The 14,919-nt window shown below is 40.3% G+C and overlaps 1 protein-coding gene across 2 annotated transcripts; it reads right to left on the bottom strand.

The window, feature by feature from the left end:
- Positions 1-1,724: 1,724 nt before the first annotated feature.
- On the bottom strand, positions 1,725-12,700 carry LOC125329503 (lipase member M-like). 2 transcript variants are annotated; one of them, XM_048311622.1, is made up of 10 exons: positions 12,440-12,695; positions 10,879-10,990; positions 9,641-9,758; positions 8,751-8,949; positions 8,134-8,243; positions 7,290-7,426; positions 6,633-6,779; positions 5,531-5,602; positions 3,557-3,628; positions 1,725-2,418 (listed from the first exon to the last, which is right to left on the bottom strand). In XM_048311622.1, exons 1-10 carry the CDS (start codon positions 12,565-12,567, stop codon positions 2,185-2,187), a joined length of 1,329 nt encoding a protein of 442 aa, XP_048167579.1. In that variant the 5' UTR covers positions 12,568-12,695; the 3' UTR covers positions 1,725-2,184. The 2 variants fall into 2 exon arrangements, with proteins under 2 accessions (XP_048167579.1, XP_048167578.1); XM_048311621.1 differs by lacking the exon at positions 1,725-2,418 and adding an exon at positions 2,444-2,760 and having other exon boundaries at positions 12,440-12,700.
- Between the last annotated feature and the right edge of the window lie 2,219 nt (positions 12,701-14,919).

The following is a 14,919-nucleotide window of genomic DNA, read 5'->3' on the forward strand; positions in this document are numbered from 1 at the left end:
GCTCACAAGTGTCTTCAGAAGAGCTTGAGTTTCATCATGGATTGATGAGCATTTAGAAGAACACCAGATAAGAGGGATGTGTTCTTGGGAACACCACTGCAAACAGTATGATGCCTTTGACTACCAGGGGAAGGAAAGGAGTGAAACAACAGGATGTCAGTGACAGCACAGTAACAGCTCTGCTTTACATACAAAGTAAAAAACGTTGTCTGGAAGAGCGGAGAGAGTAGTTTGGTAATTTCTCACTGAAAAGCATTACAATTTGACTTCTCTGATATCTGTAAGATGATAACTATAATCAAACCATAAATTAAACACTCGGAAGGACTTCTGCAACATGATGTCTCATCCCTTCTCATGTCCCAAGGTGGGATCAACAGTCCCCATGATGTGTCCAATGCTGTTTGGTCAACCTGCTTTTACTGACTTTCCAGAAAATTCAACTCCCTGCCTCCTCTATGGGGTCCCAGGTTGGAACACAGCTGCACAATTGCAATCTTTTCTAGGTTGCTTTAGGGAATGCTCTGTCTACTTTCAGGTATGGTGTTGCATTTAGTATGGAAAGCATTGAAAACTTACAAAGTAGGTCTCAAGTACTCATACATTTTCCATACAAGCAGTGAGTTGGTTGAAAGATTGACTCTCTGAAGGGTATTTGTCTCCAGGAATTTGTATTTGGTGGAAGGAATGTCCTTGTCTGGAGGGGAACAGTTTTGCTTGGATCAAACTCTAGTTACATTTGTGAAGCAGAAGGAAACAGGACAGCCTTCAGCAGTGGGTTCAGGAGATGAAACAGGCCTGTTGTTTGTCTTGGAAGGGAAAGGTGCAGAAGTGGTAACAGCCATGGTTAATTTGTTTGGCTAATGAACCATTACTCAGAGTGAGACACGGGTCCTTTGGTCATACAGTGTCACCAGTGAACTGTCCCAGTGTAGCAGCTGCACTGTGCTGGCTAGCACCCCAGACTTGGCCCACATTAACATTTCGTTGAAATGGACAGTGAGGGTGTCATGCTGAAAGGAAACCCCTGAATGCACTGTGTTTCTTTTCACAGAGAAGCTAATGGAATTTTGCTTTGGAGGGATGGTGACCTATAATGCTGTAACCCAATAACCACAGAGGTTACCCTTCAACTGAGTGGTTTTGTGCTGTAACTACCTGTTTGAAACAAGATTGTTAGAGTCATAGTTACTCCAGGAAATTAATAGGATGAATAATTCTTCATCATTGTCTTGAAAGCAGCTCTTTCCAGTAGTGGTCAAAGTGCTCTAAATATACATGGGATGAAGATAATGGATTGTTTCTAACAATGTTTGGGTACTTTTCGTTTTAGTGTTTAAATGCCAAAGAGGCTGCTCAGAGCCATGACAAAGGTTAGATCATCTCAGCTCTGAGACAGCCAGTAGCTTCTATGTGAAACAGCAGGAGGTGTGAGGTTTCTGCTGGGTTCAAGGTGTAACTTTGAACTACGTGTCCCATGGAAGTGCTGCCATTGCCAAAATGACTGAGTCAGCAAGGATTTCTCTGTCTCAGGGTGGGTCTTGAAGTCAAGTTTTTTTCCAGGTGCATGCTTGAACCATGAGACTAGCTACTGTTTTCTGTTGGGTCTACCCTGTGTCCCTTGCTCTTCCTCATGAAAACAGTGAGCAGTCCTGTTTCAAACAAAGACAAATCATATTCTTTTCAGGAGTGAGGTGGTTTTTTTGTATGAACTCAGTTTCTGCTTTCTGCTCATCATCTTGTTTAATAATAAAATTATACAATATCACAACTGTTAGAATAAGTTTTTGATTACACTATGCCTTTAAATAACTGTCAGCCCAATAAACTGAGAAATATTATGAAGAATGGAAAACATCTAGAGATCACAGAATGTATCCAGAGAAAGGAAGTGCTTTCATTACTGTTACAGTCTAGAGAAGAGAGTAGGCTGCAAGCAAACCCTGTCCTCTGTTAGAAAAGTATAGTTATTGCAGAATCAAATCTGTATCAACTGAGAAGGTATTACCAATCCACAAGGTTGCCAGAAAATATGAAGTGCACTATCAGGGTGCAAAAGGCATTGGAATGACATGTACAGGGCAGGAGGAACCCTTTCCCCAACTCCAGATGCAACAGAAGGGGTTTATTGTACCCAGTGAATCTGTGCTGTTGAACGAGTCAGGTAAGTCTTCTGGTTGTGAGTTAAGGATACTTCTGCATCAGGTCAATAATTTCATTGTACACTTGCAAAGGTGCATCCAATCCCCAGATGAAATCCAGGTGTGCCCATTCAGGAATCTTCTTGTGATAGATAAGCTTCTTAATTTTAGACAATAAGATGGCCACATCCTTGGGATCTGCGAGCATGTCTTGCCCCCCAGTCCATACTGCAGTTGGTACAGTCATCTCTTCTATGTTGTAGAGAGGAGGAAGAGTCTGAAAAACAGTACAGGAATGAACGTCCAGGAGAGCACAGCAAACTTTAAACATTCATTTGGGGCTTTCTTCTGTCACTGTTCAAAGTAGAGGTGTCTAAACCAAAGAGGAAGGAAGTTCCCTTGTTTGCCTTTTCAGTCTGTGCTCACAGGGATTACCCAACTGATAGCACAGCCAAAAGTAAAACACCTCCTGAGCTGACAAACAGTTATTGTTAGGTCTTTGCCCTCTCAAGTGGGATCCTAGGGCAGGAGCCTGAACAAGACAGAGATGCCAGGATGCCTCTGGATAAACCCCCATCATAGTCCTTTTGAAGTACTGGTCAGCCCCAGAAGACATGTGCTAGAGAGAAAAAACAGCATGTTACAAGGATGAAAAGGATCATGAAATGGCTTCTGTAGGAGGAGAGGGAAAGCAGCTTAGGACTCCTGTGTTTGGAAAAGAGACGTCAGAGCAAGGACAGGAGACAGGTTTATACAACCCAAATAGTATGAAGAAAGAGCACTGAAATTAATTAGACCAAACACAAAACCTGAAGGCATCCCATGTCTTTCCAGGAGCAAGCAAATTCAAGGCAAGCCAAAGGAAGCTGTGTTTCATGCAAGTCATCATTAAAACATGTAACTTGTAATGACAGGCTGTTGTGGAGACTAAAGGGTAGAAGAGTCAAAGATGGGATTAGAGTCTTGAATGGAAAAGATGTTCCTCAGGGTCTGCTTGAGGACAAAGTCCTTTTTTCTCTGGCTGCCAGAATCTAGGGGTGGCTATTAATTCTCCAGTTTTCCTATTCCTAATGTTGTCATCTGTTTCAGTTCCACTAGTAGGTAAGATGTTTTTGTTCTCTTCTGTGTACTCTTCTTTTTCAAAATTAATTTTCTGTTTTTTCTGCCCTTACTTCCTCTTATTCCTATTGATCATTTAATTGAAAAGTTTTGCTTTTCCTCTCTCTCTCTGTTTCTTTTAAAATGTCTTAAATTTATTATTGCCACTAGTGCTTGCATGCTTTCTCTGTTGACTTCCAAAATGAAAAGCAGTAATATTTTCATTTACTTATGTTCTGAAAATGTGTCTCCTACCACATCCTTGCTCTCTTCCTGTGTGTTTCTGTGCTGTCCAAGGTTGCTTCACCAAAATATACCTGTTGGTATTTTTCCATGTTCTTCTTTGAACTGCCCCAGTCATAAGCTTGGAACTTCCCCGAGCGGACCTCCTAAGAGGATGAACAAGAAAAGGGTAGTTATAAAGCCATAATTTGGGAAGTTTTTGTGGTTTTTCCCTGATGAGCCTCTGACTTCAATCTAAAGCCCCAAAAGAAGTTCTTCTAAGAGCTATGAAGGAGCCAACAGTAAATTAATTGTGTCAAACAGTGAAAAGGAGTAAAATGTTTTTGTCACAATGAAAAAAAATCACATCTCCTGCAGAAAGACCCAAAGATGTCCTCACAGACAATTTGTCCAAGTTTGTAAAACTGCTGTTAACAACTGCTGTCAGCAAGTTCACCTCAGCACTACTGCCTTGTCCTATTCTTTCAGCTGTGTTGGCAACACTCAGCTCTGCGAGGGGCTCCATCTTATGTTTTCTCTTCTCACTCTATTTTGAATACAGAAATTAGCATTTCTAGTTCTTCCCCCTCTTGGCTTTACCTACAACATGGGTTGTAACTACTCTGAGAGACCCTCACCAGAATCTTAGTATTGAAATTCCTTTAGCTCCTTTTGTTGTAATAACAGTAAGGACAACAAACACTTAGGAGTACTACTACTGCATGTTTGTGCTCGCAGTCTGTGGTTAGGTACTGAATTACATCTGAGTCAGCTGTCAGAGCTCCCCCCACTCTGCTTTTGTAACCCTTTTTCTTTACAGGTCTAGGTCATGGTTACAAAAGCAACTTAATCAAACCTACTGCCTAATGTGAGCTCACAGCCAAAAATATAATTTGATTTTGAGTAAGTGCCTGTGCAGATATCACTCAAACTTATCGGTGCTTTTGCTGTGCTGAAAAGTGCAGGAACACTCCTGCAAGCTCTCTGTGCTCGCAGCTGCTTCCTGCACCACTCCAGAGCCCATGCTGCTGCCAGGAAACCTGCCTTGCTGCAGAGGCTCCTCCGAGGGAGCCCAGCTCTGTGGATCCTTGGAGTGTGAGCCCAAAGGCAGAAAGGCAGCTCCCATCAGCGCTGCTGCTGAAGAGGTACTGTGGCAGTACCTTGTTATTACTGCAGGCCTGGTTCCTACGGTATATCACCGTGTCCCGCAGCCATAGGGAGGAGGAGGAGAGAAGATCCAGCAGGCAGGAATTGTGCAGCAAGACTGATTTATTTAATTATTTTACAAACTCTTTTATAGACTTTTTTCTTCACAGTCTAATTGGACAAAGGACCAGCCACCCCTTGGGGGTGATTGGCCAAAATCCTAAAACATCCATTATCAAAATATTTTCTACTATACCATAAACAAGACTTTCCAAGGTTGCAGGTGGCTTGGTTGTTACATTCCCTGCTACCTCTTCTGTGCGAGAGAAAAGTCTCTCACGGACTTAGAAAATAACAAGAAGATCCTCACTAACAGCATTTTTGTACCTACACCTTGTAGGTAAGGGATACAAATAATCTACTAAATAAGGTGGTTTTGGTTCTATTGCTGTCCAGATACTGACAGCCTTGAAAGAGAGAAAAGAAACTACAAGGGTTTTAAAAGTAAAATTTGATCATTTATGTGGCAGCCTAAGACCTGCTCATTTCTTGACACCACATTGGAAACATGACTAATTCCTTAAGAAAAACTCCTTACAGAACCATGGACATCATTTATAAAAGGTACTGGATGCACAATAAGAAGAGCCATGTACACCTGCACACACAGCTTCCGTGTTTTTACACAAATGCAGCACTTCATTGCTGGATTCAAATGTACCTGTGTCACACAGGACACTTCTATCCTGCTGGCAAAAGAAGGAGCAATGAAAAATAGTGTTCTGAACTGAGGTTTCAACTGCAAACCACAAGTTGCCTGTGTTTCCAAGAAGCTAGCCATGGCTTCACAGCTGGTTATCTCTGTACCTCTCTATTCAGCTCGAGGTGAGTACCTATTTTGTCTTCCAGGGGTTTGCTCATACCTGACTCCAGTGGATTATGTTCTGCACAGAAGTTCCAGCAGAGGTTTGGGCAATATACACGTTGATTCGGTTCTGAAAGAAAATACTCGGTGAGCATTCTCTTCTTCCCTTCTATGCAGATGTACACCAAAACATGTGCTACAGCAGTGTCATGTACCAATAAAAGCAACAGAAATTGGAGTGGCACGACTGGAGACTCCCTCAGATTTACGCCACAGGTGGAAATGTGTTAGACTAGGAGTAGCACTGAAAGAGGAATCCCTAACCAGAGCATTTTCCAGGATGACTGAGAATCTAAAAGAGTCTAGGTAAGTGAGATAGAATACAAAACCAGAAATTTAGACCCCAATCTGCATGGTTTTTTTTCAGAACTCTGTGTCAGATTCTGTGTGAGAGAAGATCACTGTTGGACAGAACAGCAAAGCAACTGCCTGAGGAATATAAAACTATTTGAAATAAAACACACCCTAGCACTGCAGGGGCTTCTTAACAGGCTGCTGTGTGATCCTTCCTTAGTGAATGCACTCTGAGGCATTTTTTGAAAAATGCTGGAGCAAAATTTTGACTCCCAGGTGATCTGACCTACAGTTGGACATAGCTGGTATGTCCCAATACTCTCCTACCAGTGTCTGCCAACTCTCTCTCAGGTCCCCCCAAAGTATCTTGTGCCTCTGGGCACATCCCTGATGGTCCAAGGCTTGGAGAATGAGGACAAGGAGGAATATGTGTGTGTTCCTTTGTCTGTTGCAAAGATAAAATGTGAAGCCTGTAGGCTTTTTATTTCTTCTTTTTCAGACTATTAGCCACAGTATGGACCATGATATGGTGCCTTGGGTGAGGTTTGGCAGAAGGCAGACTGCAGAATTTTGGGTGGCTCTGAGCACCTGTTGACTGCAGAAGTGGTGCCAAATGTCCTTTTGAGGAGAGAGGCAGTGGTTCCCTGCTAGTGATAGGGCAATCAGCAGATACTGCTGTCCAGTAGTGGGGACTGTTCCCTGCAATGTGGTACTAATAGAAATTCAGAATTCACACTATAGGGTAGAGGGTGAGTTTTGGGAGCATAAGCTTAAACTCCCAGTAGAACTGGTAAAACTATACATACCACATCAATGTTTTTCAGGTTACAGCCACCCAGATTGAAGAAGACACTCCTACAAAGCCTGGCAAAAGCCTGGTGGCTGCAGACAGGGGCTATTATCCTTGTTAGACACTCAGTCTGGGGAAGGAATTCTCTTTTGCCAAGCATACCCTGTGAAATACAAAGGTAACATTCATTTAGGAATGTGCACACTTTTCTTCTCCAGCACTCTCAGTGGTTCTTACTTGCCGTTTCTCCTTTTGCTGGATGATGTTCCCACAAACAAGTGAGAAATTACTTGGTTTTCCATTGCATCAGCCTGCTTGGGCATTACTCAATTTGGGTTACATCACTTTTAATAAAGAGATATGTTAATGCTAACTCCAATTCATAGTTTAGGCTTGTATATCAGTTGTGGCCTTGCCTGGAGGAATCTTGGAAACCTTTGAGGTCCTGCATCTCTGTACCTCTCTGGGTGACCTGTCCCTGTGCTGCACTGTTGCCTTGGACTGAAAGCCTTTCTTATTGCCCAGTCTGAACTTTTGAAGGCCTCAGCCACAAGGTAAACCTACCCATGTGCAAATGAGTCGACTTCACAAAGCCCTATAATTCTGTTTATCCATTTAAAGAGCTGAACAAGCAAGTATACGGTTAAACAATGGAAACCAAGGTATCACATACCCTGAGCACTTTTTCAGGAAGGTAGAGGAGTTTTGTTGCTGGGCCTTTAGCATACTTAATAGTACTGACAGGTGCCAATGCAAAGTAGAGTTTGATTTTTTGAGCCAGCTCTGGCATTGTTGAAAATGCAATGAAAGCTGAAAAAACAAAAAGAGGAGTTTAAAAAAATAATCATTTTTACATTAGACTGTTTACAGTATTAATAGATGATATTCTGCACTTCCAAATTCATAAGCAACCTCTTTAGTTGTTCAGAAACTATGGTCCTGACTAGATTTGTATGAAATCCCTCTTCTCTGTAAGTTACCAGCTTGTAGGTTTTTTTCCTATTCAGAGAAATTTCTTTCTTTATTTTGCAGCTTTCTTCCAGACTTGATTAAACATAAATGTACACTTCTGATGTACTTTCATGCCTTTCTTTTACTATTGGGAGGAGAAGTTGTTTTTCTTCCGGTCAATCCAATTTTGTACATCTGGTCTAAGCTGGACAACTTCTCTTTCTGTACTCTCATCTTCCTGTTCTGTTTATTTTGGTCAACTGCCCAGCTGCTGTTGGGCACACCCTTGCATCTTGGATAGAAACAATTTGCGTGGCCCACACACAATAATTTCCTGTATAATTCTTAGTTGACAGATTTCCAGCAGCAGTGCATTTGATCCATTATGTTTTATTATCTGTATAACAAATTTTAAATGCCTACATGTTGAAAATTGCTTATACTACCACATTATTTCACATCTACAAAGAGTTAATGAAAACCTCAGGTACATTCAGTAACTCAGTATCTCAAATCACATTTTATACCTGTTTTCCTGAGGAATTCCTCTCTTATGTGTAACTTACCAATGGTAGTACCTTGTGAATAGCCAATATAGTGCAACTTTTCCTGTCCTGTTTTCTCCAAAATGAAATTTATTGCTGCTGGAAGATCAAACTTTGCCATCTCATCAAAACTGCAGGCAGGAGATTGAAAGAGAGGCATGCATAAATTAAAAATCAGACTTCAAATTGAATTCACATTTTTCTTAATGGCTTGTCAGCAAAGGAACAGTCTGAACATTTTAGTGAATCATTCAATTGTTCTAAGTTCTGTATTTTTCTGGCACTGGATATGGAAGATACTACTCAAGATTTTTGGGTTATTGTATTATAGAGACTAGTATTTCTAAGTAGCTGCCAAAAGTGGCTCCAGGGCTGAGGAGTGGCATAGAGATGGCCTATGCAAGTTCCTCTGAGTCATTCTGCTGCTGTTCTGCCTCTAGTTTGAAGAACCTGTTCAAGCAGTAATTAAAGCAGTCTCCATTGCTATTTCAGTTCACATGCTTTTATAGGTGCACCTCAGCAAAAGCAAATGTAAAGAATGCTTATTAAAAAGTAGCATATGTAAATCCCTGATTTAACCAACTGAAATAAACACATAAGGATGGGCAACAGATATCCCCTCCAGTGGTTCTGTCTACCTGAAAGCCCAGAATTCATCTTGATCAATGGAATACTTTTGATGTTTTCTTGACCAGCGATTCCCTCTGCTGTTTCCCATCCAAACGTCAAATCCAGCATCAGCTAGCAGGAAGCCCAAGCTGTTGTTGGGCATGTTTGTGACCCAGTTACTAGCATCTCCTAATAATCCATGCTGGAGAAACACCACAGGTCTTGAAGCTGAGAAACAAAGCAAAACCGAAACTAGAGTTTGTAATTGTTTTTATCTTTTCATTTCCTGGTAGTTCAGGGACATTACTGTCTCCTATTCAATACTGGGATTTTTTCCTGCATCAACTAATCATAAGAACAAAACACCTCTTTCTCTAAAAGACAACTTCTAAGCTTCTGTAAGAATTTATGGAAAGATCTGCCTGACACCAGAGAAAACTAACTTGGCATCCTCTGGTCATTGTTTGTATAGCTCTTCCACATCAGCTTGAGATTCTCAACATTGATGCAGAGATGAAGGTGTGGGACTGTTTTTAGAGGTTTCCTTTACCCAAAATATGAATCAGACACTGATACTAACCAGGTGTAAGCAAAAGCAAAACAAAATTAGAGGTTGGAAAAGCTTTTGCAAAACAAGCTGATTAGGCAACCTTTATCCTACTTCTAATTTTTTTTTAAAGTTTTACTCACCAACCCTTACTAGGAAGCATATGTTTCATTTTATAGTGGATTTTTATTATAAATAGGTGTTCTTGACATTAATTCTGTAGATCTTGCAGGTTGTTCCGGGCAGCCAGAACTCTCTGCTAAAATTTCACTTATGTATACAAGCTTTGGTGGATGTTTTACAAATACAAGGTACCTCTTTTGAGAATATGCCCTATATAGGCTGGTTTTGTGTCATATTAAAGAACTGTACCTGGGCTTCCTTGATTCTGAGTACCATAAGGGATTCTGTTAATGGTAATGGTATAACCATCTTCTGTCATCACTTCATACTCCTCGCTCGGGTACCCTTTGTAAGTAATGAGCTCATTCTGGGAGAGAAGGTACAAATGCATTTGCTTGCACAAGTCCATTTCATATATTATAAGATATTCACAATAAAGAAATGTTAGAAAGCAGGTACAACTGGGGATTTAACCTACATACATTAAGCATCTGAATGTATGTAACCCTAAAGCATCAATAAATTTCCTTTTTTCTTTATGTTATATCTAGGGTTTTACTAGGGTTTTACAGTTAAAATATGTCATATAAAACCTGTATTACACTCCTGCCATACAATCATCACAAGCCCTTGCATTCTGGTGATACCAGAATCACTATAAGCTCATAGCAGGAGTTTATGAGCTGGGATGAGATGTGTGGCTGAGACGAGGAGCTGCCCAGGTGCCATGCTTCTGATTTGCTTTGACCCAGCCTGGAACCAGCTTGTTTAAACTACCCTCAGAGGAATCCAGAGAGCTTCACAAGTACAGTATTGTGAACAGCCTAGATGCAATGAGCACTGCTGAAAAGCTCACTACATTATGGAAAAAAAAGATCAGGCAGTTGCACTGTTGCAAGGGAAATCCCTAGCACAGCCCATCTTAAGCTCTGAAGTAAATAGTGCTTTTGACCTGCAATTTTCAACCTGTTTTGTTACAAAAGAGGATTGGTCTTTATAACTTGTACTCAGAGAATTACTCAATGTATTTTTTCAGGCAGGACAGAGCCCCCAGGATTTTAACAAGTGATTAAAGATCTAAGTAAGCTTGCTTGGCAAGAGGGGTTCTTCTGAAAAGCTGGCCATTTTTGGTCTCTGCTGGTCACGACTAGCTGTTTATAGACTTCATTGCTGGTGAAATACTGACATTCTACATAATAATTTTTTCAGATAGTTAGGTAGTGCCAGCAATAGCTAGCTGGTAACTGATATTTAAAAAGAAATTAAGTCTGGACATTTACTATTTGCTTTAATTTCTATCAGACAGAAGATGGGCTTTTACACATGCAGACAGAAGAGAATAGAAAAGAAATCAGTAGCATACACAGTGACTAGAGAGGACAGGTTAAATAAAGGCAGCTTATCTACCTTGTTATTTCTAACACTTAGAAACCCCTCTGCTGTCATGTGTAACATCCATCCTCAGGTCACTCCACCAACCAACTTACAATACTCATAAAGGCTTCAGGATGCACAGCTCTCTTCATTCTTCTCAGTTTTTCTGAGTAAGTAATTCCCTGAAACAAGTATGTAACAGCAACAAACAGCCATATCTTCTCTCTGCAAAAACCAATATATTCATCTGTCAGTAGTCCTGCTCTGCACTTGCAGTCCAGACAGGTTCTGTACTTTTCTGATGAGGAAAGTGCTGTCTAATACTGAACAGAGCCAGTCTGGTACTCCTTACTTGTTAATTAAATAGGAAAAAGCTGACTTCAAACACCTATCTGAGGGTGTTGGGCAGCAGCCTGGGCTCTCTGCTAAGGTTTGGACTAGGATGCTGCTCTTGATCAAGGCAAATGTATCTGAATCCAAGAAAAGAAGCAAAGCTTCTGGAGAAACGGATTTCACTCATTTGTCTGAGAAGTAGGTCACTTGCATTACCATGCCATGCATTTGATCTGTAGGTGAATTTGGAAACATTTCTGGCTAACTCTGAGAAACACAAAGTTATTGGGTAACTCGTGAATCAATCGTTGTCACAGTGAAGCTTTCAAAGTGGAGACAACCAAATTGTTGGACAGATAGAGGAAAAAAAGCAAAAACAATTGAAAATAAAAATTATAAATATTTATCAATTAAAAACTTAGGAACCTAAATAAAGCAGTTCTTTATAGTTGCCTAGCAAAATTTATACAAACCTGCTCAACGACAAGATTTATCCACTCCATGGGATGAGGATGGAGAAAGGAAAAGAAAACTTTGCTAAATGTAATGCTAGGTAGAGACTGAGTGCAGGGACATCCAGTTTTGTTAAGCAAAAAAGGAACAAAAAAACCTGAGAGGTAGCTATCCTGCTCAGATGCACAAATAGCAGCTCCACTGTCTGTGAAGACCTCCATAGTCTAAGCTCAAAGAAAATGCAGTGTTTGAATTAGCATCTTCTCTACACTATACAACCCCACGGAGGCCACATCTAAACTTCTGTTTTCTCAGTTACAGATATTTCAGTCAGACTGATTCAGCCAAAAAATCTATTTCATTTATTGTTTTCCTAATCAAGAAGACTTTTAAACTTTTTTCCCCAAATAATGTGAATGGTTTTTTTTCTTATTGGAGAACAATTTATATGCTAACTTCCTAGAACTACAATGCTGGTACAATCTGTACCAGCAATCTGTACAATCTGTGTTGAAAATACTTGGCTGCTTTTGTAGAAAAAGGGACATTTCGAAACCTTTGTTTTACTGAGATAGCATCCTTTCTTTCGGTTTAAAGCTACCACTTTCTTATTCCCTCGCTTGCCGTCTTCCCATACCTCTTCAGCTATCCCAGAGTTATCTAAATTCAGGCTAGGTGAGCCAGGCCTGAATCTCTTTAGCCACAAGGAATCTTCCAAGAAGTAGTCATACTTTCACCTACCAGTCTTACAAGCAAAACAACACAATGAAACACATTTGTACCCAAATAATAAAGCAGCTCCTCAAGATCAGGTTTGATACCATCTTTTGCAGCTCCTGTGAAGCCTTCACCAGTTTTGGATGAAAAATAAATCAAAGCATTACTGACCTTGTGCCCGAAGTCATGTGTTTGGCTGAGCAGCTGCGGCTGCAGAGGAATGAAAACTCAATTCCTGGCTGTTTGGAAGCGGTGCTGGCAGTGAAAGGATGGTCATGCACTGTTTTTTCCCCAATCATGCAGCAACTTGACAATAAGCCTCTGTTTCTTTCCCACCCCTCATTCCTTCTACTATCTCTTCAACATTTCCCTAATGCCACACCAGAGAGAGGTGACTCCTTTTATTCTCAGACCTCGTGCTTTTCAGCTCCTTAGCCACCACAGCTATAACAAGGCTCTTCTGCTATCACAGATTGCTGGACTTTTAAGGAGAATACCAGCCTCTGTAGAGTGGCACAGCAGGATCAGGAATTTTCAAAGCAAATATTTTCATAGATACACCTTATCATACCTAATGAAATTGTCAGTAGACCTGCAACCATTTTCTCTTCTACTAGCAACCTAACAATTCCAGCTTCTCATGTTATCTGGAAAGGATGGAAAGAACTCTGATACCTCTACAGATATTAGTGCGCATATTTTTCTTTTATTCTTTTAATGCTTTCATTGCTGTTCCAAAATTCTGCATTGTTGCTGGAGTGGTTTCGGGAGATTTTCCTCCATTTATATTTCACCTCTTAAATAGCCATAGAATTGAATGTATATTCCCTAAATGAATAATTATGAAACTAGAAGGCTTTTCCATAATCTGTACGGACTCAGAAAGCATTGCCAAGATGGGCACACGTGTCAGTGGTCTCAAGCATAGTTTGAGTGGGCCAAAATTTTTCAGCAGTGGAAATTAGGTGGGCCTGAACAGAGAGTTCAGACAGGTCCTTTTTAAGGGATTCAGGACAGTGACCTTTATAAGTCTCTTCTTTTTGTGGAGTACAAGCCTAGTGCAGCCGTGTTCCACCACGAGTGGTGTCCTCACTACGACAATACAAACTTTGCAGAAGTATGATTGAGGCTCTTTCTTTTTTTTCACTTTTGTGCTCTGTTAAAAAGCTGGTGGGTTTTTCATTCTGCATGTTCCAGGTATTTTTAAGTCTGAAATTAATTATTCTTCCTTGTTCAGTTACCAGTTTTTGTTCCTCCAGTTATTCTTTCTGTCCCACAGATACTGTTCATCCAGGTAGAAAAGATCAGCTTAAACACTAACACAAACATTGAACAAGGTTTTGAGCAGGATTTGATATTTCTATTTATATGATAACTTGCATGCTTTCTTCTTGCAGTACCACCTGTGGTTAGGATCAGAAATATTTAATATATCCTCAGAAGTTATTTTCTTTAATACTTACAGATCAGAAAGAAATATGAAAGAAAATCTTAGGAGAAGACCTGTTTCTACAAGACTTGTTATCAGGTCTTCAAAGAGGAATAGAAATGTCTGAGTTCAGTTTCTGGCAGGGAATTAGGAGAGGAAATGATTTTCAAAGAGCTGGTTTAGAACATGGAGTGTTTTCAAATATTGATTCTACACATGGGATGGGATGTTTTTTTTGAATCTTCTCATTATTTCCCTTCATACACTCCAAGTTCTTTCATCTTTCCTGTAAGAAAAACAGGTTTCCCCCTTTTTAAAGTCTCAATGTCTTTTGAAGCTCAACATGAATTTTGTGAGTGAACTGTTTAAATGCGTACTTGCCTTTGAGTACCCCATGCTATTCTAAGTCATTAAGATGTGCTGTTAACTCTCTGTGAACAAAGCCAATTTCATTCTTTAGTGCAAAGCAATGCTCCAATAACAAAAAAAACCTCACTAAAACATTGCACAAACACGGCATAATACCATAAATAGCAAACGACTGGATAAAGTCATTGCAGGTTATTGGCAGTATGTGCTTGAAGGGTTTGAGATGGGCAAAGAAGGTGAGCTTGGGTGAGTGTTGGGCGGATTTTTTTAAAAAAACAGACATGCACAGTCTGCTGTAAATTGTCAGGTTTCAGTGGAAGTTACTCACACTATAACCATGTGTGGAATTCAGTGGAAATGCTTAAAGGTTGAGATGTTGTTGTGAGAGTTGTGGCTGCAACTTCACAAGCATGGTCAGATGTAAACAAACTTTAAACTGGTCAGTCTAGGTGCCCTTATATATATATAAGTGCCTTTATATAAATTGTGCACTACATGCTCAGTTTATGAAGCCTCAACTCTTTCCAGCGCTTTTTATGGATACAACCCCCATCAATGTACAGCATATAATCCCTAGCATTTTTGTGTTTTCTGTAAACTCTTTGCTCTCCCCATTCCCTCCTACTGCAGGAACTAGACCTGGCTCTGTAAATGTCTTAGGAATGGAAGATATTTTTATACAGCTGAATATAGCAGTTCATCATGGATCAAATATGTCCTTTTGGCTTCTTCATGCAGCTAGCGAACCTAGTTATCAGAAATGTTTGGCTATTTTAAGTATGTTAAGGAGGGCCTTTAAGGGGAGGTATGCTTTATTGAGAGACAGACTTGTTTTTGTGAAATTGCTGTCCAG

Source organism: Corvus hawaiiensis, chromosome 8 (assembly GCF_020740725.1).
Source record: "Corvus hawaiiensis isolate bCorHaw1 chromosome 8, bCorHaw1.pri.cur, whole genome shotgun sequence".
NCBI classification, from domain to species: domain Eukaryota; kingdom Metazoa; phylum Chordata; class Aves; order Passeriformes; family Corvidae; genus Corvus; species Corvus hawaiiensis.